The sequence below is a fragment of the Genypterus blacodes genome, unplaced genomic scaffold (genome assembly GCF_046128005.1).
Source record: "Genypterus blacodes isolate CSIRO-AG114 ecotype Tasmania unplaced genomic scaffold, CSIRO-AGI_Gbla_v1 ptg000214l_1, whole genome shotgun sequence".
NCBI lineage: Eukaryota > Metazoa > Chordata > Actinopteri > Ophidiiformes > Ophidiidae > Genypterus > Genypterus blacodes.
Window position 1 is genome coordinate 2,185,813 of NW_027467013.1, and position 22,878 is coordinate 2,208,690.

The window sequence follows — 22,878 nt, forward strand, 5'->3', positions numbered from 1 at the left end:
AGGGTGCATTGTGTTCATACACTCTGTTTCTGCATTAGCTGCGGAAACCGGAGCCCTCGGTGTTGTAACCTGCTGAATAGTTTAGTAGTCTCAGCGCGGTACCGGTAAAACGTGTACTGAGTGACGTCAGGCGCGGAGCTACAGTTGACTATAATAACACCTGCGCTGCATGCGTGGATCAGGAGAGTTCAGCCCCTCTGGAACAGAGATGAAGACCAGGGTGCGAGGCGCTAAGACGCGTTTCCATCTGAAGAGGCTGAAGCTGAGAAGCACGCACTTATCACGCGTCAAACTTAACGAATGGCTGGCACATCGAGGCAGAAAGTGTTTTGCATAACTTTGGCACCGTATTTCTCCACTGTTTGCGCAAAAGGCGTGTGTAATGCAAATAGTTTAGACGGGAACAGGTTGAGACGCATTGGATGCTCTCAAACACCTTTCTTAAATTCCACCGGTAACGTTAAGGTAAGGATGTTTCATTTCTAAGATCAAATTAGAGATAAATGAAGAGTATCAGTAATGTGTACAGCTTGTATAGTGAGGACATGGATGAGCTGCAGCCTCTGGAAGGATTCTACCCGATTAGAAATGAGCAATTCAAACATATCTTAAATTGACAATGTCAGCTCTCTTCTGCAGTCTACTTGAGTATAATAATGTTATGGTCAAAATAGTTTTCCGTCATGTTTATGTTTGGAGAAATGTTTTTTAAATGCCATGACAAGCAGCTGAAGATGGAGAAGATGGTTCCAGAGGAGCAAATGAGAAATTCAGCACACTACTTGCGGAATTGATTCAATAATAATAGATAATATAGTGAGTTTACTTAAACTGACAAATATATTCACATTATTCTAGCACCAGTGACTAAATTGTAAACTCAGTGATAATTAGTTTCTGTTTGTAATTCATTCTCTGCACCAAAATACACAATCATGACCGCTGATTGCGTTAAACGCCATTAGAGCTGATTTTATTTCCCAGTAGCAACAACTAATGAGCTGGAATAATGTGTAAAAGGTTCATGCTGATATGATGCATAATGTTGGTATACTGAAGTTGTCATTTAAGTGTGTATGCTGCTGTTTTATCCTACATACATGCAGCAAGGTTTGTGATTCTAGGTCAATAATGAAATGTATTTGGCATTCTTTGAATTTTTTTTTAAACTTTATTTGTATTAAAATATTCTAGACTCAGACGGTGCACAGTATGTACACTGGAACATGGTGTGTATGCCTATAAGTCATCCCTGAATGCATAATTAATCACTTTATACATTAGATTTGTTTTTATATATCAATAACGTTTGTCATTATATTATATTATATTATTTTGTGTTGGTGCATTAATTAGAAGTGTTGCCTGAGAGCCCAAAGGTCCTGGATTCAAACTCACAGCCGATCCTAATCCTTCTGTGTAAAGTTTGCAAAGTAGTTATGATCAGTCAAATGCAGAGGAAGAATTTCCCAACACAATTAAGACAGATTTGCCTTCCTTGGTTTCCAAAACACGTTAATATAAGACAAAATAAGATCGACTATGCAAATGAGATGACAGCCATGATCTTTGCCTTAATATGAACCTGCTGTGCAACACTTCCCATCCATTTGGACACAGGAATAGGACGTCCCCGGTGGGTTGTACAGTTTTAGGGCCGTCATTGTGGTATCGTCATTTGAGACTCTGTAGCATTAAGTTCCTAAAATACATTTGGCTTTCATCCTACACTAATGTAATTAGCATTTTCATTGACTGATACCATAAGAATGTGTTCCAGGCTGGGTGCTATTTCTGGAGCTCTAATGCTGCCCACTTTTCTTGTCCTTGTATCAGTCTATGTGTTGGACCATTTGTCTGCCCTGTTCTGCATGCTGCCGTCCCTTTAAGAATACAACACTTACAGTCCTGGTTTTACTTCTTAAAGCCATACAGTGAGTTTCACACACTGTCAGGATTTTCAGGTCATTTATGTCCAAACCAGGTTGCTAACAATTTTGTCTTTATTTCGGATGTTTGACATATTTTGTAAGAAGTCATCTGGAGATATTTGCCACATGCTTACCAGGTCTGTTGACCTTTGATTGGAAATTTATGGATCCACAGAAGGCTCCATGACGTGAGGTAGCGGAGAGCATATTGCAGAGGTTTACATGCAGGGCGATGTAGGGAAGATTAATACATGATACATTTAGCTTCTATTGTGTTTAAGAAATAGCAACATGGATCCATAGAGCTCCAATCAAAGTACTACAGACAAAACAATGTAGTGAAATATTTTGGCAATTGTTTGAGCCGTTCTTTTCCTCAGCTGGGCCATACACAGATTTGTCTGAGTTGAACTGTTTGTTGCATCATAAATGCATTGGTTAAAAGCAAATCTGTCTTTTGAAAGTAAACACAGCTGAGGTTTGACCAGTGTGGCTGGTTTGACCAATATTTGTCATATTTACCAAGCAGGAAAGTTAGTCATGGAGATAAGCTGATGCTGTCATCTGTTAATGTAGACAGATATTGCCTCAACCCCATGCTGCTTGCCACACCATATCTCCAGTAACCTGTCAGCCCCTGGTCAGACTCTGTTACACATTACCTCTCAGATAGATGTTATCAGGCTCCCCCATCCCCCACATGGAGCCTGTCACTGAATGACACAGCCCACAACGCAACCAATCTGCCTGGCCTGGCTCCTCTGCACAGCCCCATGCCTTCCACAGAGGACTAAGTTTAAAGTGCAATTTGGATCAAAGTGCAAAGTCCATGACAAAGGAACAGTTGGTTTTATAGTGCGAGCTGGCCGTCCTCCACAGGCTTATTATTTCACTAAGTTGCAAACAGTGCCAACAAAGACACAGCTTTTGTGTAAGTGTTCTTTGTGTGCACATTTCCTGCCTTCTAGGTTGCAAGGGGAACAATATCTAAAAGCATAATGTCAAAATAAAGCAGCAACAATAAAAAAAAAAGCAGCTTTGCAGATGTATAAAAACCTAACGCGGTCGAACAAACTGTAGATTATTAACACAGCAGCGTTTCAGAGCGAGCAGAGCTGTTTTGCGAGTCATTGCATTAAAAATATCTTTATTGTGGTGGATCATGTTTGGGTAGGAGGGATCATTTTGCCCCACTGGGCCAGGCTTGTAGGCAGCAGATGAGCTGGAGAGGCATGTGTGTGTGTGTGTGTGTGTGTGTGTGTATATGTGTGTGCATATGCATGTGTGTGTGTGTGTATGTGTGTGTGTGAGCAGAGGAGCAGCCAGCCAGCCAGCCAGCTTGCTCTAACTCCAGTCTGCACACACTCCAGTCCAACAGCTCGTCTCCTCTCTCTCTGACTACTCCAGATGATGCCTTGGATTTAGCCGGCCCACATGAGTGATATGAATAACACGCTGGACGAAATACACACTTCAGGAAGCCTCGGAGAGAAAGCGGAGATTTTTCAGAGTGGCAGGGGTAATGTGAGTGGCTATTCCAGCCCAGCCCTCATCCCTCTGCGTGCTCCTTCACTACCGCCAAATGCCCAGAAGACCGGGACTGCACTCTGCAAGGGGAACAGGTAGGACTTTTGGAGGGGGGCTTGGATGACAGCAGTGTGTTTATCTGATCTGATTAAGTAGACCTTAAACAAGGGTGTGTGCGGACAGAGTGTACTGTATGTCAGTGAAGTGTAATGCATTAGTTTAACAGCAGAGTTAGAGACCTGGGATCAAAGGGAGCACCTGTTAGTTTGTCTTAAATTATTAGTAGGAGAAAAATGTGAATAGCAGAGATCCTCTAGTCTGCAAGTGTGTTTGAGTTAAAACCTTACGCCAACAATTTCTTACCTTATTACAGTAATATGAGGGTTACTTAGACTATCAGAAGGTGTGATTAGGTCTGGATCTGATCCGGACCTGGTGGGCAAACAAAATCTGCTTCAACATGGAACACATAAGAGTAAAAAAGGGGGCAGAAACATTTAACAACCACGAGTGTGTGAGGATCCTGATTCAGTCGCATTTAAACGGTTGACCATTAAAGAAAAAGATCCATACAAATGTTATAATCTTTTTAGTTATTTCTTTCTATTCAGGCTAGTATAGTTAGTTGAGGCTCCTTCAGCCTTGGTGGAGGCATGAACCCTGAAGAGAACAGAACATCCATCATGGTCGATCCTAACGACTCAACAAAGAGTAAACACTCCATCCCTTTGTGGTCGTGCAGGGCAGACACGTCCTACTTTATGATGGGATGCTGCTTAACTCTCTGCCGGCCCTCAGCCCACAGCCTGCTGGTCGCTCAGCTACAGGAGTGAGTGCAGCTCTCGTGCATTATGTACGGTATCATCTCATCAAACGTGCGTGCGTGTGTGCGTGTGTGTGTGTGGTGAGCGGGGTGTGTCTGGTAGCTGAGCAGGAGGGGCCGAGCTGAGACGTCTCTGTGTCGCTGTCAGGTCTTTGTTTATCACCTGCTGCGTTTATAGGACTCCCTCCATCCCCCTGTGCATAGTTTCTCTGCAACAAAAGCACGGGCGATGTGCTGCAGCCGCTCTCCTGCCGCCGCTCTCCTGCTCCCTCTGAAATCTGAAGACTCTTGCTTGACTTCAGATCCCATGACTTGCTGCAGGCCCTCAGCTGCACATAGTCCAGTCATAAATCTAATTCTGTTCATTCTAACAATAATGCGTAAAGCAAGATCAGAAAACAGAGCTTTTATTGTCTCTATTAACCCCTTCAAGGCTTGATTTCCTCTGATATCTCTTTCTTTTCTTCAAACCTCGAAAAACAACTCTTATTTCATGCTGTCTGCTCATATCTGCTTCATACTAAATGATGCTTAGAGTCTCAAATAACCGACAGTTTTTCCATAAATCTATCCTGATACTGTGGAAAACTTTGGGCTACAATTTAAAAATATACTTTTGTGGGTTTGAGTAACTTTAGTTTCTATCAAGGTCGCTCGCCTTAGTTCGAAAGAAATGACAATAAAAAAGCTCATGTTTTTTTATCTTTCCCTGTAACTACCAAAGATACGGTCCAAGCAGATACTCTCTGTCCTCCCACCTGATCCTTATCAGACACAGACCAGACTTGTATCTATTGAATTTTCTTGTTTGGTGTAATAGTCTTAAAGAAATTGACAAAAATAGGCCACATTTTTTATGCGATCCTGCTTACAAACAAACATGAGGCAGAAGGAAACACATTGTCTTTGGCTGAAATAAGATGAGTCTCTCTCTCTCTCTCTCTCTCTCTCTCTCTCTCTCTCTCTCTGTCTGTTTTTGTCCCATAGGAGCAATAAAGAGGAAGAGGACTCACTGGCTTCCCCCGTTCCAAACCCTTTCCCCGAACTTATTTCCTCGACCGTCTCCCCCCTCGTCTCTGAGTGTTTATTACCCTGGACCAAAAGTAGTGCACATCAGGTGAGTGTTTAGTGTATTTATGTGAGGCTGTTTTGGACATAAAGAGGCATAGTGTTCATGAAACAAAGCATCTGTTGTATCTGTTTTCCATATGCAACCGCAGAAATACTCACGCAAGCTTTAATTGGAACAAGAGCTTGAAAAACAACTGCAGGACACGAGGAAATCTAAAGGCACGCAGAGCCACATTATGTTTGCCTTATGATTTGTCTGAAACTTCAGGGCATGTGCAGGGGGAAACCGGTTTAGTGAGTATGGAAATGAAGTGAGACGACTTGGTGAAAATGCTGCGTCAGCAAACTCATACAGTCCTGAGTACTGTGTGTACCTGCACACTAATACTAACTGCAAACTAAAAACAATAACAAACAGGTCTGCAACCACCTGATGTTACAATCCAAACCTCTTACTATTCTGACTTTCTCTCTTACAGACAGTGTGAAGTATTTTGTCGTTCTTGTATCTTTGCTTTACCACAACATTTACATGCACTTCCAAATATTATGTAAGCACCGTAATTGAAATTGAAATCCCATTGAAATTGAGTACAAATGTCAATCACGAGTTTTAAGTTGATTAAGCAACAAGACCTGTATTCAATCAATGAATCCTCTTCCCTTCATGGCTTCTCCCCGTCACGTAACCTCTGCACAGACACACATGGGAGTAAAGGTGTCTATGGAAATAGCAAAACAATATTTAACCAGTTCTCATCATTCTTCTTTCATATAATTCATGTTTCCTCTTGCAGGAGGAACAGAATGAAAGAAAAATGAAGCTTGGGTGTTGTTCTCTTGTGCCATCCCTTTATGCTGCTGATGATGTCACTTTTCTAGTATGGCCTGGTGTGTGTGTGTGTGTGTGTGTGTGTGTGTGTGTGTGTGTGTGTGTGTGTGTGTGTGTGTGTGTGTGTGTGTGTGTGTGGGGTAGCATCAGGGGGCAGCGCAAAGCTATGACTCATATGAAAGCTGGAAATGAAAGAGCTCAGCAGTCACCAAGGACTAACAGCAGAATTCGACCTCTCGTGCTTTCAGACTGAGAGAGAGAAAAACACCCTCAAAGTTTAAGTTTACATTTATTACCTATAGGGTGTGATTCACATTGGAGGATATTCAAGCTGGTATTAGTTCTTCTGTATGACAAATGAACCCTCCTTCTTCTTCTCCATGTCCTCCAGCGTAATTCAGCATTTACAACGGAAAATTACCGACTGATTACCAATTCTGTTCTATTGTGGTGACGGGTCAGAGATTTTGCACAGATGTGGCCTTTTCTTTCAAAGGTGTGAGAAGACTCCTCAAGTTTCTCAGCGGAGAGGCAAAATGACACCTAGGTGACCTCAGGCTCGAACAATGCGGCGTCCTCGTTAGCAGATCTTAACCAGATCCCTGCGTATCTCACTGATGAGGCCTGTGCACGCACGTTTCAGCCCTGACAGCCTCTCACTCAGCCTTTTCACCAGCGCTATCCAGCAGACAAAGGGAATATGTCAGACTGAACAGCTGTTTTTGTGTCACAATCCTCATGTCACAGGGTTACGACCTCCTTTCAGTGGTACTCAAGAAAGCAATGACATCATTGTTCCAGCCTCGCAGCACCCATCCCTCCCCTCACCCACCCCTCAGCCCTTCAGTCCTCTCTGGAGATACAACTTGTCTATTGACTCTCCTGCTGTGTTTCTCCACGGTACTTTTCCCATCAGTTTCACCTTAAGGGCTCAGCTAAAATGTGTAATTATCTGAAAATAGCTGAATTTACTCTCCATAAATAATGTCAACTAAGACAAATATCAGTGGCGTCTCCTTTAATCACACAAGTCAATATCTGACCAGGTTTGAGTTCTTCAGGGTTGATTTGAATGCCCGAGAGGCCCGGTTGCCTGACACGACTTTGTTTCAAACTGGTTTTAAAGCCACCGGCGAGAAGCCAGTTTGTTTGAGTCTCCTGTCAGCCGCACGTTTGCAGTCTCGTGGCCCATTTCCATAACAAAACTGCTGAGTCACGACTGCCTCATTATGTCAGAGAGCAAAGTGAACCCAGATTTGGTGTCAGCAACAGCAGCTTCACTCTCTCCCATCTTAAGAAACACTTTTATACTCAACTATCACGGTCTCATCAACTGTTAGATCAGCTTAAGGAAAGTAACTGATGAATTGTCTGTAACCATGGCTACAGATGGTTCTCTCTGGTGATGAAGTGGTTGGAATGGGTGGGAAATGATTCTTGCTCACCTGGCAGTTCAAGGAGAGGGAATCTCTCTTTGAATGGCATAATTGAATAAATTTGACATGACTTGACTGACAAACTGTAGCTTGATGAGATTTTCTGTCCTTGCGTGTGAATGGGACTCAGACAGACGTGTGTGTGCTGCAGCTCCAGCTGAGCAAAGGAAGGAGAGGAGGGTTCTACATTTACTGTTTATAGGTCAACTTTACATCCAGCTGCAGTACTACTGTATCTCCAGTTTGTTTCATTTGTAATTGTTCAGACAGATACTTTATACTACATCAGCTGTTTCAGACATTTGAGATGACGTTGTGGAATAGAATCCCTCTGCGAGCAAGTGTGACCTCAGAAAAAGATCCTGTGTGCAAATCCAAGCCTCTGCAGCTCTGATGAGCGTTTGTAAGATACAGAAACCTTTGGTGCTGCCAGGTCGCCGTTGTCCAGACGATGCTTTGTTTAATGTAGCAGCAGCAGAGTGGACAAGGTTATATCAGGCAGCCCAGGGGGGTTCTGGACATAGAAGTCCCAGTTACTGCTTGTTGGAGCTTTTCCAGCCTTCAGACAGACTGTCCCTGTTGCATCATCCTTATAAATCATGACACACTGTACTAGATGAAAAAAGTCAAAGGTGAAATATCTGTGCACCTATAAACTTTAATCCCAGAGTGCATTGTGGTAAGAATTCTCGCTCACAACGCGTCCAATGTGTCAAACCTGCTGAATAGAGGCCTGGCAGTTTGTGCATTTATACGTGTGTGTGTGTGTGCTTTAATCGCATATTCTTCCAGTCTTCATTTTCATTCATTCTATCTTTGTGCTGAAGAAGTATTACTCTGGTGCCTCCTGTTCTCAGGTTGTTATGGTAATAATACGACACAGACACCTGAACGTGACGTCATTCTGCACTGCTGAAATTTCAGACCACCAGCCGCCACTAATGTGTTCCATTACTCCCCGAGCTCAAAGGCCCTGAGCACTGATTGGAAATACAGAATGATTTGAAAAGCCAGAGCCTGAACTAGATCTCCCAGATTTGTTTGTTTGATTTGACCATCATGTTCACCTTTCTGAAGAATCCACAATCTACAGCACAGGGGAGCACAGGGAGGGAGGGTGAGCTGAGGTGCATGGATACGCCTGAGTAGCCTACGAATTAGGTGGCCTATAAATGGACTAATAATGAATTATGGAGTTTTATAATTCCTCCCCCACAGTGTCTTAAAGCAGGCGCCTGCAAAGGTGCGTTGATCAAATCAATCCAGTCAAGGACGGCGTGTCTGGAGCTGGCTTTGTTATGGGAGTTGTGGAGCCGGTGTTATCGTTCTGGCTCCATTAATTCCAATTCATTTTTGGCGTGTGATAACTAACTGTGCTCTCACAAGTCAGTGTGCTGCCAGATAAACACCAGGCATGTTATGGGAGGTGCTTGTTTGTTCTCAGGAGTTGAAACAGAGGGCAGCGTCGGATGCTAAACCTCAGCATTCAGCACAGGAAAGGAGGCAATTCATAGCTTAGATGTTCAAACTGTGGTATATTCAACTTCAGCGATTATAAGAGGAACTTTTGCAATAACTGTGTACTACATAGCTTTATTCATATATTTATACACACATGCCTCCACACACACACACACACACACACACACACACACACACACACACACTCACACACAAACAGTATTCTGTATGCAATATCAATAAAGCATACTATAATATATCATACTATATTATACATAATGTAAGAGTAAGATCAGACAACTTCCAAACTAATATATAGTTTGAACTACTGTACATTAAGAAGGCTTTTTGTCATCTGAATCAGATGTATCAGGCATATAGTGGAGTAAATGTATACATTTGTGTCCCTCATCAGACGGCACATTTTATGCTTCCTGTGGTCTGTGGCTTTTTCTTCCTTCTAAATGCATGAATGGCTTTTATGAAAGGGCTTCTGTCCCTCACATAGCATGAGCCATGTTGTCCGTTCCTGCGCCGCTCATAAACTCACAGTCATTTGTGAAACTGTGACTGTAAGTGGATCCAAACTGTATTGTTCCATGCAGCTGTGCATTGTCACAGTGGAACGTTAGATACATACTGATACACACACTCACACACGTGCAGTTTAAAAGCATATTTGACTTGTGTTATATTTGCAAACTCTTAAAGTAGTTTCATTTGACTTTGGTTTCTTGCCTTGAACACTCATGATGTCCATAACGAGTGGAGCTTTAAAATAGGCGAGTCCCATAAAGATGGCACACATTCAAAAGGGCTCTTTGTCTGCTCGTACAGTAAAACACGTGTGAGCTGTGAATTGTGGCAGTTGAGGCTGTGAGAGCCCGGACTCCATTCTCCCTCTGTCTCTCTCTCTCTCTATCTGTATGTCTGTGTCTCTGTCTCGCTCTGTCTGTCTCTGTCTTTCTCTCTCTCTTTGTCATGCTCGCACTGTTTCTGTCCCTTTTTTGCTCTTTAACTAGCTCTCTCTCTCTCTCTCTCTCTCTCTCTCTCTCTCTCTCTCTTTCTCTTTCTCTCTCTCTCTCTCTCTCTCTTGCACCCCAACATGCAGGCACACATTTCCAACACCTTTATTTGCATTCAAATACAAGAACACAAGTACTGAGTGATGCAAATAGCATTTTAAATGGACTGACACCTGTCTGCTATTTCCATCTACAATAACAACATCTGGCGTATTAGCTGTTGTGACGTTACTAATGTTAGTAGAAAAAAATTAACATAGGAGAGAGAGAGAGGGAGAGATAATACTACCAAAATAATCTATTAGTGGGACAGAACTAGCGAATCTTTGTAGATTATCACCAGGCAGGAACCATCGACCTTGATTCCAAGTGTTTCTGCTCTCTGTGGCCTTGTCTATTTTAAATCTGTTCACCATGAGAAAATCTTTTTTCTACTTTTATTTATTGGGAGTGTTTTTCTAAGAAGGACAGAATAGGAAACAGCTTTTACTTTTCCGAGGATAAAGGAGGAGTTTGTGTTGTGGGGGACCAGCATGCTTCAGTTTCCCACACTTTGATTGTGTTCCATCTTTCTTTAACAGGATAGCTGCAACTCAGAACAACATTCTCTGCGGAAATAGTAAAATATCATAATTTATTCCGCATAAGTAGAAGGATTTCTAGATTATCATTTCTAGGTAAAGTTCATGGATAGTTTTTACTTTATTCATTGTGCACAGAAGGCAAAAGCATGAATTTCCATGCCAGACGAGTCACCTTGCCGGCCATCACACCTCTTTGTCTGCAGAAGCGGGTAAGAAATGACTTTCTTTTACATGTAATGGCTGTTTTTTCCGTCTGTATTGCTGAAGTACTGACTGATGTACAGACGGCTCTTGTTTGCTGGCAATTCCAAACCATTTCAGATAAAGCTGGATCGAGTCTGAAAATGTTGTCCTATAATTCAGCACGTCCTCACTGAACTCATGTAACAATGGAAATACACTGACTGACTGACTGACTGACTGACTAACGGTGTAAAAACCTTAGAACTTTCTCTGTTTCATCTTTTTCTACCTTTTCCGTCAGTCTTTCTGTCCTCCTTTGACTTGCAAGGGCTGTTGAATTTTATTCCACACTCGCATTGAAAATTCAGTGATCTGGAATATGTGTGTGTGACGGAGTGTAAATGTTAATGTTCATGAAGCACAATAGAAGTATAAGACAAACATTACTCTTTGGCCTTATTTTAAGACATTATATTGCAAGTAATATTAAACAAATGAGAAGGAATATTCCATAATTCACTTAAATCTAATTTCAAACTGACTTCAAGTAGTAGAATGATTACTAAACTGTCGGGTTGAGTCTCAGTGCATCTGTGGATTAGTATATGGTGATTATATTATTATAGTGGGTACATGTTTGACTTGCATTTATGCTGAAGAGCCCACATATCAGTGTGTTGGGCTTGTTAGTGGAGTGTGTGCAGGTCCAGTATGGAGCCTGGTCTTAAGAACAACTCACTACTCCACTACAAACTCTCAATTCATGGAGTTTTGCTGCAGTGAGAATCTTGGAGGAAGTTTCTCAGGCAGACAAAGCCAGAGGCCACCACACTACCTCTCTGCCTCACTGATAGAGCTGCAGCTGTGGGAGTGTAGTTCAAGATAAAAGCAAAGATGTCTAATTGGCAAAATGGCTCACACAGTCCTGTCCTTGAGATAAGAAGGACTTATAGAGGAGTTTACGGTCTACCGGGCTATATTTAGTGCTACATACTCAATTTCTGTTTCCTCTGCCTTGTTCTGGCTGTTTTTGCAGTTCATTGAAGGGTCTTAGTAACACAGAACAGCGTGTTCTGTCTCCTGATCCCTTACTTCCTGCCATCACCTTGGAGTGTGATAACATGTCCAGTTAGGATCATGATAGTTAGGATCAGCGCGCTTTGCAGATATTCCATATACTGGTAGTACTGGCTTCCATTATGGACGACGGCGGCAAATGGAGAAGAGTGTGTGAGGCGACACACACCAGCCTGGATACTTTAGAATACTCAGTTTATGTGTGAAAACGTTCTTCATCCATGCTCTTGTGTTTAATGCCTCCAAGCCTTCCATCAAACGTTACACCATGCAAGTTACACCATGCAAGTTATGTTGCAAGCTAAGTGTGTTCGATTGGCACAGCGTCAGGGGTTCATGGAGGTTTTGAAGGGAAATGGTGTGGTGTTTGGATCGGGTCTACTTGCTGATGAATGCAGCTCTTTGTGTAGGCTGATAAAGACGCGTTGCCTTGCCTGGCCATTCATTAGAAACACTTCACAAATGATTAACAGCGCTGTCAATTAACCTGGAGTCATGCCTGCAACACCTGAGTGTGCGTGCACAGTGTATGTGTGTGTTGTGTTACATGCTTTAATTATGATTGTAATTATCATACTGTACAGTTTAATTTGATGAGAATATCAGCAGGGATGTCAGCAGTTCTGGAGATATTGGGGATTTTTAGGCGTCGTCATTGGTGCAGATTTTCTGATTTTGTTTTGTATCTTTGGCTTTAGTGAAGTAGTTATTATAAATGGTGTCTGCATGCAGTTTACAGGCTTTGGTCTGTGTGTTTAATGGATTATTTCCGTCATTTCTCCTTCACTGGTCACTGGGCGTTTATTGTTCATGTGCATCTCTTACACACGCAAATTAAACCTGGCGCGGGAAATGTATTCTCACTCCTTTTATGCTGAGTAATGTAAACATATCTGCAACACTAATGCACCAAAAAGGCTCTGACAAACCTGAGCCTGTGTCTGGTGAAACATGATGCCGGAATGATTTGATTTAACCAATAAACCTCAGGAAGATGGTTTGTTACAGCAGAGCAAGACAGATTCAGCACAGACAAGCTTCTCTGCATCCAGCTTTGCTTATTTGAAATGAATAAGAGTTTGCATGAAATATCTGCATTTTTAAAGCAAGATTTTTATTTATAATGCATGCAAATTTAACAAAATATATACAGAAAAGTACTTCAGATGATGAGTATGTGGGAACACGGCACATCAGGACACCTGCTGTTGCTATCATCTGCATAATAAAGGTATTTGTCTTTGTTAGGCCTCTTTGTTTAGGTATCTTTGCCTCGTGAATCTCCTTGTGTGCGTGATCTTGTGTGAGTGGCCGCTAAACGGTTTACTCCACTATGAGGTGATGTCATGGCCGTAGGCTCCCATTGGCTGATGGCTCCTGGAGGGCTCAAACCTCAGCCCTGTCGGAGTGCTCTGACCTCCTTTATTCCACAAAAGAAGTCAGCCTTGTCCAGCCTGGCTTTAACTACCAACAGAGCTCACCCAGAGAAAAGAGACAGCTATTTGGTCTTTACTGTGTCTCCCTCCCTCCCTCCCTGCCACCCCACCCCACAGTCCCCACCCACCTCTGTCAGCTTTAGACAGAGTTGACCCAACCAGCATTACATTTAACCAGCACCTTTGTAATTGCACTCTTGGCTCTTGCGGGGCATTATGCTGGGAGCTGTGCTTGCCATGGGTGTGTGAATGTGAATAGAGAGGGGGGTTGGAGCCTCTCTCGCTCTCTCTCTCTCTCTCTCTCTCTCTCTCTCTCTCTCTCTCTCTCTCTCTCTCTCTCTCTCTCTCTCTCTCTCTCTGAATGGAGCAGGGTGATCACTGGCTTCTTGACTCTTGCTTGTGTGGAGAAAGGTAGCAGGTGATTTGGTCTGGAGCCCCAGTGAAGCAGATCTGTGGAGTCAGGAAAAACTGTGTGCAGAGAGGCGCCGTCACCTTATTACTTCGTTTCAGCTCCAGTGCAGCACAGCACAGGAGAGCGAGAGGGCGAGAGAGAGAGAGAGACGGAGAGAGAGAGAGAGGGAGAGAGAGAAAAAGAGGTAGAGAGAGAGCTCCTTGCTTCCTGGCTCACACACTCTGTGCTGTCTGATGCATGTTTCTATGTTTTACAATGCTGTGTGCTCAGCCCTACATTGGCTGCCGAGCTTACCCAAACTCAGAACTCTGCTTGGCAACAAACAGGGGGGTAAGTTCTACTTTCAGGTGTGTGTGATGTCTCAGCGTGTTCTTGCAATATAACTGTAGCTCCTTTGTTTTCCCTCACCGGCTCAAGTTAGATTTTGTGTTACTTCCTGGGCCTTTCCTTCACTCTGGTTATTTGATTGCAGTCTCCCGTCGCTCAGGCTGCCTCAGGATGGCGATCAAACTTTGCCACACTTTTCATGCTATTGAAATTCAAATTCTGCGTTCTTTGTCGTTGCAGGTAATTAAAGTGTATAATGAAGATAACACCAGCAGAGCAGTAGAGGTTCCCAGTGACATCACTGCCCGGGACATTTGCCAACTGTTTGTCTTGAAGAACCACTGTGTGGACGATCACAGCTGGACACTTTTTGAACATCTGTCCCATCTTGGCATAGGTAAGATTCAGCCATCATAATGAAACCTCACAATCTGTTGAATTCCATGTGCGTTTGATGAATAAGTCATGAGCAGCCAGTTTATATTATTGATCCCTTTTTCAAACCTTAGAGTCATATCAGGGTTCCACCTTTTGCTTCTCTTTGGTCTGGTTGCTTTTCATGTTGCATGAAAGAAAGTACAGCCAACTGTTTGTCGTGGGTGTTAGCTGACTGCTCAGGCCTACCAGCGCGTTCATTTATTCATTCCACCGCATGTTCACTGTGTTGTGGCGTCCAGAAAAAGCATGGCAAAGCATGTCAAAAATTGGCATTGGTCTTGAAAATAAAACTCTTACACAATTTCTTGATCAGCAGACATTCGGGCGACTCAGTAGATGCGGCTGCAGAAATGTGGCGATACTGATCCCCACTTATTCAGATTAATTCAATAAATGTTATAATTGATACTAAATTATTTCAGAATTAAAATAAATTAATGAATGAAATAAATAAATTTAGAGATGAATTTAAATGGGAATTTTTCAACACTCCGCCCACTCTCTGACACTCAGGTCACACTAATTAAAGTTAATTATCAAACTTCATGCCCTGAACTAATACTCAGGCTCAGGAAATTCTCATATTTTTAAAAATATTTAAAGTAATTCTTTAATTGTGCTTTTTGCAGTATTGTGCCATTTTAAAGGTAATCATGGTAAACATCATGTAAACAGCTCTGAACTGTGAACATGAAGTTAGTAAAGTGTCCCTGGCCATTTCAATCATGCTTTGAAAGGTGTAGTTGCTATGGTTACTGCACCTGGATCTATATTTATCTGTATTTTTTTTTTTCATATGGTAAAGCAATCGATCTGCTTCCCTCTCACTCCCACTAGAAAGAACCATCGAAGACCACGAGTCTGTCATGGAGGTGCTGTCAGCCTGGGGCCTGGACACTGACAGCCGCTTGTGTTTTAGGAAGAACTATGCTAAATATGAATTCTTCAAGAAACCCCTGGTGAGTTCACTCTTCGGCGGTGAGGGTTAATTGAGGAAGTTCAGGGTGTTGTTCGAACTCATGTTGCCTCATATGTTGGCAGGACTTTTTCCCGGATCACATGGTGTCTGTATCCAGTGAGACCAACGGGTTGATGAATCACTCTGAACTCATACAGGTATCAGGTTCTGTGTGTTTACAGTGCACTCCGAGGTTCTTGCATTTGTGTTCCTACAATAATCTGCCGTTCACACCCATTTCTTTGCCCAACGCAGACCTTTCTAAACTCCAGCACCTGCCCAGAGATTCATGGACACCTCCATGCCAAAGAGCAAGGCAAGAAGTACTGGAAGAGGTTCTACTTTGTCTTGCGGAGGTCAGGGCTTTATTTCTCCAACAAGGGAACTTCCAAGGTCAGTCCATGGAAACTGAAGTGGTAGAAAATGTATTTGGGGAAAATACGTCCCGACTTTATCGCTGACATTGTGTTTTTTTTGTGAGTTGGAGCATTTTTGGCAAGATTCGACCTTTACAGTGGATACAGAGTCACAGATCATGGACTAAGGGACATGCGGAAAAGCCTCTGAACCCCATCTACATAAAGTTATACTTTTAGTTAGATACTGATATGTTCGCTGGAGCCTTAGAATGAGCTTTCCAATAACAATAAACCCTGAAATGAGAGTATTTTTCCTGCATTCCTATCACATATAATTACTTCCTGTTGCTAAGCGGTGATCAGTTTGGTGCTCGTGTGATGTCGCCCCATAACATCAAGTAGCTGAGATGTACATGCAGGAAAATAGAACCCAAGTAATCTTTTTTTCACAATTCTATTCGAGAATACACAAGATACATTCACATTTCATTGTTGCCTCTGTGAGTGAGGCTAAATATTGCAAAATATTTCCAATTTCCAAAAAACACATAATATCAGTGACCTAGTTTGGATGTTATTTCCTCCACATCATTAAATTCAGCAAAATACCAATTTAAGCACACCCTGTGATCCCCTGTGTTTATTTGGTGCACAGTGGATCCAAAATGCACGGTCACCTTATGTAAAAGAGAGACATATAGACCTCCATACTTCCTAGATAAATCCCAGTCATCTGTTTTAACAGTAAGCAGGGTCATCAGTTCATCCACTGTAAATATCTCTGTCATGTTATGAGAGGGGAGTGGAACAGGTTGAGCTTGATTTTCCTTAGGTCAGCATGCCAGCCAAGCAGAAAGAGCGCTCTGTATGCTGCTGACAGGTGAAGCTTATACCTGGGCACCAGCCATGCCAAGGCAACCGCTTCTCAACCGCTTTCATTCCGCCCGTAACAGAAAAGCTTTTGTTTAAAGTGCACAGGGAGGTTTTGGTGTGCGGCCAAGTTTTACTCTTTGCTTTACCATTCATCTGCGGTCCTGGTCAGACACTGGCTGCTGCGCCATTACTTTAAATAAGGAAGTGGGAACATTGTGTCACATGAAAGCAGAACAATGGCCGTCTTTGTGCCGTAGCGTTGGGGGAAGTTTATCTTCGGCAGTGGCTGTTGATGTTTTCAGCGCTGCCCCTATCAGCTTGTCACACACTATTGTCCTTATCTCTGTTTCATTACCTTTATAAATGAAGCACACCCACAGCATGATTGATAGAAGTGACATTTCAAGATTAATTTTTATTTATTGACTGAAAGTGTGCCAACTTCCACCTTTATCCTTACTGACATGTGCTTTCATATTCCTTCTGGAAAAGGGAGTGTTTGATTCTCACACGGGTGGCATTTATCAGCAGGGTTTTTGTGTTTTATTACCTACTGTACATTTCCTATTTATTTCCTTTATTTCTCTTTTCCATGTTACACTGTCTGAGTTACCGCCCGCTCTTGTGTTCCTCATAAAGCTGACAGAACACCATCTGCTCCTCACACAACCTTACATCTCCATACCACACGATTCGTAGATATGAGCAGATATATGTGTATGTGTATGTGTATGCAGGCGTATTGGTAGTATATAAAACATGTGTGTGATTGACAGGAACCAAGGCATCTTCAGTTTATTGCTGACTTCAGTGACAGTGATGTGTTCACGCTACTGGCAGAAAAAAAGCTGCATGGAGCTCCCACAGATTATGGCTTCTGTATTAAGGTACCACTCCAATGCATGAGGATTGTGTTTATTGAAAAGTAACAATAGTATACTACACTACATCCCATACGTACTACATCATGCTGACTCCTTCTGACATTTTTCTACAGTCTGCAAAGTGTAATTCAGCGAGGGACTTGACGCTGCTTTGTGCGGATGATGAGCAGACCAGGACCTGTTGGATCACAGCCATCCGCCTGCTAAAGGTTGCTTGATGATCTTATGTTTATCACTAATCTGGATTGATGTGTAAGAGGTAGGGCTGGCCCAGAGTACTGATTTAAGATTTGGAATATGTCCTTTTGTTTCCAAACGAGTATTCGAATATTTCGCCACCAAAATTAATACGTTATGATTGATGCAGTTCCCAGTGTGGCCAACAGGTGGCAGTATTTCCCCAACCGACTTTTAGAAAAAACTAAAATGTTAACCAATGAACAGTGACGATATGTAACAGTGCGACAATATTCAGCACCTTCAAATAACGATCGTCTCAAAACTACAAGCCCTGAGCGAACAGTGTGTCACGCTGTCAACTGTCAGTGCTGATGTCTTGGCTTTAGTGTCCACAAGACTAAGTTACATAGTTTTTATTGCCTCTACATACTTTGACGCCCTTTTTGCACACACAAGCAGCAGGGGCCAGCACTACTAAGAGGAGAGTTCACTTCTAACTAAACTATTCTACGTTCTTCTGTAAAATGGTTTTGGGCTGTAATTGATTTGTGTCTTTTGTTTAATTTCCTCGTCATCCCTACAACACTTTGTTTGTTGCTGTGTTTCAGTACGGCATGCAACTGTTCCAAAACTTCATTCATCCACACCAGAGACAGAAATCCTCACCAATGGTAGGCTCAAGCTCCTGTTCATTTTCCGTCTTGTAACTTTGTTGAAAGTGTGTTGAATGGTTCCATTATCACTTAATCACAGAGAGATTTTTGTGTTGACAAGATGCCGAGCAGCAGTTTAGCTCAGTAACATAATAGCAAAGGACAGATGAGGCACACATGATTTGTTGATGCCGGTTTCACGTCTCAGAATAGACTCTGACTGTGCTTGGTGAACTCAATCTATTTCTGGGTTTCAGACATGTACACGAACCCTCTGCTTTCTAAAAATACACCATGATCAGCTGCTCTCAGATTTACCAACTCATCACCTCTCCTCTGCTGTTAGAGGGACACATGTGACCAACAGCCTTTCCGAGGGGATTATAGAGAGCGTACCAATCCGCCCACAGCAGGTTCAGACTGCTGAATCTTTCACGCTCCACCCCGAGCATACGGCTCTCAAAAATCACAGCGGAATGTAAATGAAAGCCAAATTCAGACACAGTGCCGAGTAACTCTTAAGCAAATCATCTCTTGACATCGTTTGAATGGGAGTAGAGTGGATAAGAGGGACTGGAATGTCTGTGTCCTCAAAGTAAACACTACTCACTTGGTTAGAAAGACTCCTCTCTCTACATAAGCACAGTAGCTTTAGGTAGAGGAATGAATGTGGATATTTCAAAGCTTCCTGTAATCCTGATAAGAATTGTGATTGTAAGTGTTTAGATCTGTTAACTTGCACAGCAGCTTCCTGGGCTAAAATGTGTCATTCCTTTCAAAGCCTCACTAATCCCTTTTCAATGTAATACATTCTGTCGGGAATCATGGAGAAATAATGATGGTGATGGTGGAATCGTCTTAGACACTAGATGGCAATACAATACCACAGCACGCCCCAAACTCCTTTACAACCAAAGAGAGAAGCAAGTGGCTGTGTTTATATGTACAGTTTCCTCCACCTCCATCATCATCACATCGCTTCGTCATCGTCAACATTTCACTTTGTGATGACCGTGTCTTTCCAGAGAAGCATCTCAGAGAACTCACTGGTGGCCATGGACTTCTCTGGCCAAAAGAGCCGCGTGATTGAGAACCCGTCTGAGGTGCTGTCTGTGGCTGTAGAGGAAGGGCTGTCATGGAGGGTGAGTCAGGAGTCAGGAGACGCTCTTTACCCCAAGGTTACATGCACGTGAACGCTTCCATTACACTGCAGTTAAATCAGAAATCAGTTGTTTCCATCATGTAAACACTGTAATGTGATTGAAATTGAACTGTTTAATAGATTGATAGATGGACAGATGGATAGATTGCCGTGGTTCTGTTCACACCACATTTAGTTTACTTTATTTATTTAAAAGGAACAAATAATAATATAACAATTTACATCATATTCATGCATAAAAAAAATTAACTATAAGGATGACAATTAAACACTGACAAACTAAACCCTTTAGAATTGTCCAAGTCATACAGCAGAATTAACGTTAAAAGTCAAATTGTGATAATAACTTCTTTCTGCCTCAGAGGAAGAGCTGTCACCGCCTGAGCTCCCATGGGAGCCCGTCCACATCACAGAGCTCAATTCCAAACTTAGGTTTGTAACATTCACCTCCATATTCTGGGTGGTTTGATGTACTGTAAGTGTAAAGATGAGTGTTACTCTCTAACATGATGCTCTGTGTCTGCTGCAGCGCTCCACTTGGCTCAGCCCTGGTTCCACAGCAAACTGTCTCGGGATGAAGCTCAACGTCTAATCACCCAGCAGGGTCTGATTGACAGGTGAACAGCTACACTATACTCACATATCTGGGTTAACATTCTGTCATTTAAGATATTTGTTATAATTATTGTAATTTATTTGACTTTAAACCTGTATATTATTAGAACAAGGCACATTTTGCACAGGTTTGTCTGGGTTTATCAGAGACGTTTATCTGGATCTGTGCCAAATTATATTTAATATGTCCTGAAATAAATATGTCACGTTTTTAAAAAAATGAATATAGTGTGTTATTCTTATGGAAATTGTAAATATATTGAAACTCATTTATCTCAAATCCTTAAAAAATTCCTGGATTTGTCCCAGAATCTGGATCTGCAAGATCATTTCATGTTTTTTTCCACCATCATCCTACAAAACTAAAATCAAACAGCCAGCCAAGACACGTGTGAAAGTCTAACCTAAAGCTGCTGGCTTTCAAAATGCCCTTTTAAAAAATATGTTTTGGTTGTATCACTTTATATTTTCAAGAAATCTTAAACTGTGAGGGTTTTGGCCTGCAGTGAAGAGCTTCCCTTTTGTTTTCAGTGTCTTTCTGCTGAGGGACAGCCAAAGCAACCCCAAAACGTTTGTACTGTCACTGTGCCACATGCAGAGAATCAAACACTTTCAGATCTTGACTGTGAGTACATTCAGCTCCAGTTTGCCATTCATGCCAAAGAAAGCACCTGCCTCAGTCATTCACCTGTCTCTTTATCTATGTTATGTGTGTGTGTGTGTGTGTGTATGACAATGTAGGTGGATGATGCAGGGGACATGCACTACAGCCTGGATGATGGTCACACACGATTCACTGACTTGATCCAGCTGGTGGAGTTTTACCAGCTAAACCGTGGGGTCCTGCCCTGCAAGCTCAAACACCACTGTGCCCGGATCGCCCTGTGAACAAAAGACGTACGCCATCGTTTCGGGGGCCCCCGTCTGGACAAAAATACTCCCTGTTGTTCTCGTGCCTTGAAGATGGATACACAGACTAACTCAAGCCACTGTTATCATCCACCAGTGTCCACTTCTGGAAAAGAAACGGGAAAGAGGAGAGATTGTTAATTGACCAACCTCAGGAGATGTGCATTTTGTGTGTATTGCAGCCTGTTCTAGTGATCATTATTCATTAGCTCTGTTAACATGGGAGAATGTACAAGCTCCTGTGGTGCAATGTCCATGGGCTTGAGTACAGTATGTATCATAGAGCTTTACAACACGCCGACTGTGCTATGTAAACCTCTGTCTGTATGGGTATTGCTTGTCAAAGATGGTGGTTTTAATCCCATCATGCCATGCTGGGAATTTTAGTACACACACTTATATCCCGAGTAAAACTAAGCTATCTTTTTAATTGTCAATGTAGTGGGGTTTTTTTTTCTTTTTTTTTTTCTTTTTTAAAGAAAATGATTGTTCATGTTTTCTATTGTAGAGATAAAAAGACCTCTGAGGAATATCACTGTGTAAGCCCTCTAACTGTAGACTGCTGTACCCTGCACTGTGCATTCTGATGAAATGTACTGTATGTATTACATTGACATAGTTGTGAGCAATGATGTTGAAATACTATTTGACTAATTTCACATTGAAGCCATTAAGTTGAAAAGCTGAAGTAAAACTGATTTTGACCGGATCTGAAATCATTCTCCATCATAATTCACCTTTTATACATTTTAGAGGTTTAGGTTAAAAAAAACAGAATGTCATGGACTGCGTAGTTTTTTTTTCGAAACTTTTTTGTAATGTATGATTTCTTTTGTATTCTTAATAGTTTTTGTTAAATTTTGCATTAAGGTCTACACACTGTTAGACACAACCTCCCTGCAGTACAGTGATGAGTACAGCTTCAATACTGCCAGCGATGTCATAGACAGAGACTGTGAGTGTGTTTGGACAATAAACTCTGCCATTATTAACATATCTAAAATAATAATGATTTAATCAGACTAATTTAAAATACATTAATATATACTTAAAGAAATTTACATTAAATGCAGATTTTATACACACATACACACGATACATATGAGTGTGTGTAATGATTTGATATTTGATTTTCTAATAAGGTTTCTAGATAATAGCACCAAACTAACGTCTTAAACCTCATGGTCATCTATTATGGACTCAGCTCACTGGGTATATATAAGTTAACATGTATCTATACTGAAGTATGTGCTTGATATGTTCACTCTTACTTAGTGTACTTTTTGACCACTAGATGGCACTAGAAGCATTTTGCTTCTCTCTTGTTTTCCATTTGAAATCATATCGGACACAATGCAATTTAAATTACATAATAGTCATATTAAGTGTATCATAGAAACTATTTAGGTTCATGATACTTTTCAGTTCCAACTATAACAGAAAATCAGCGTTATTATTAAAAATTGTCCTGCCGAGAAATCAGTTTATGAGTTGGAATTATAGTGCAACAAATTTTCAGAGATTACACAAAGAAACAAGGCTCCAAAAAAAGTATGTGACTGAACACGCAATAGATACTCTGCGTCTCTGTAAATTGCTTTTATAGGTGCAGGTAATAAACTGAATGGCGTCACGTTTGTTTTTATCTGCGACTGACATCAGTCTGCCCAATGTTTCAGCAGAATTTGTTACCATAAATATTATGACTGACTGATAATTGAA

At 41.8% G+C, this 22,878-nt stretch overlaps 1 protein-coding gene across 3 annotated transcripts; it reads left to right on the forward strand.

The window, feature by feature from the left end:
- Positions 1-163: 163 nt before the first annotated feature.
- grb14 (growth factor receptor-bound protein 14) lies at positions 164-21,628 on the forward strand. 3 transcript variants are annotated; one of them, XM_076169979.1, is made up of 15 exons: positions 164-465; positions 3,339-3,553; positions 5,269-5,398; positions 14,366-14,522; positions 15,401-15,522; positions 15,605-15,679; positions 15,777-15,914; positions 17,530-17,640; positions 17,751-17,846; positions 18,426-18,488; positions 19,496-19,612; positions 19,995-20,064; positions 20,162-20,249; positions 20,779-20,872; positions 20,989-21,628. In XM_076169979.1, exons 2-15 carry the CDS (start codon positions 3,366-3,368, stop codon positions 21,133-21,135), a joined length of 1,596 nt encoding a protein of 531 aa, XP_076026094.1. In that variant the 5' UTR covers positions 164-465; positions 3,339-3,365; the 3' UTR covers positions 21,136-21,628. The 3 variants fall into 3 exon arrangements, with proteins under 3 accessions (XP_076026094.1, XP_076026096.1, XP_076026095.1); XM_076169981.1 differs by lacking the exons at positions 164-465; positions 3,339-3,553; positions 5,269-5,398 and adding an exon at positions 10,822-10,899; XM_076169980.1 differs by lacking the exons at positions 164-465; positions 3,339-3,553; positions 5,269-5,398 and adding an exon at positions 13,941-14,128.
- Positions 21,629-22,878: the final 1,250 nt, after the last annotated feature.

Bases quoted from the DNA above. Each gene is read 5' to 3' on its own strand.
- grb14 (XM_076169979.1), top strand. From the start codon at position 3,366: ATGAGTGATATGAATAACACGCTGGACGAAATACACACTTCAGGAAGC. The intron at 17,641-17,750 runs GTACCACTCCAA...ATTTTTCTACAG, and splicing joins ATTATGGCTTCTGTATTAAG to TCTGCAAAGTGTAATTCAGC. The intron at 20,065-20,161 runs GTTTGTAACATT...TGTCTGCTGCAG, and splicing joins GAGCTCAATTCCAAACTTAG to CGCTCCACTTGGCTCAGCCC.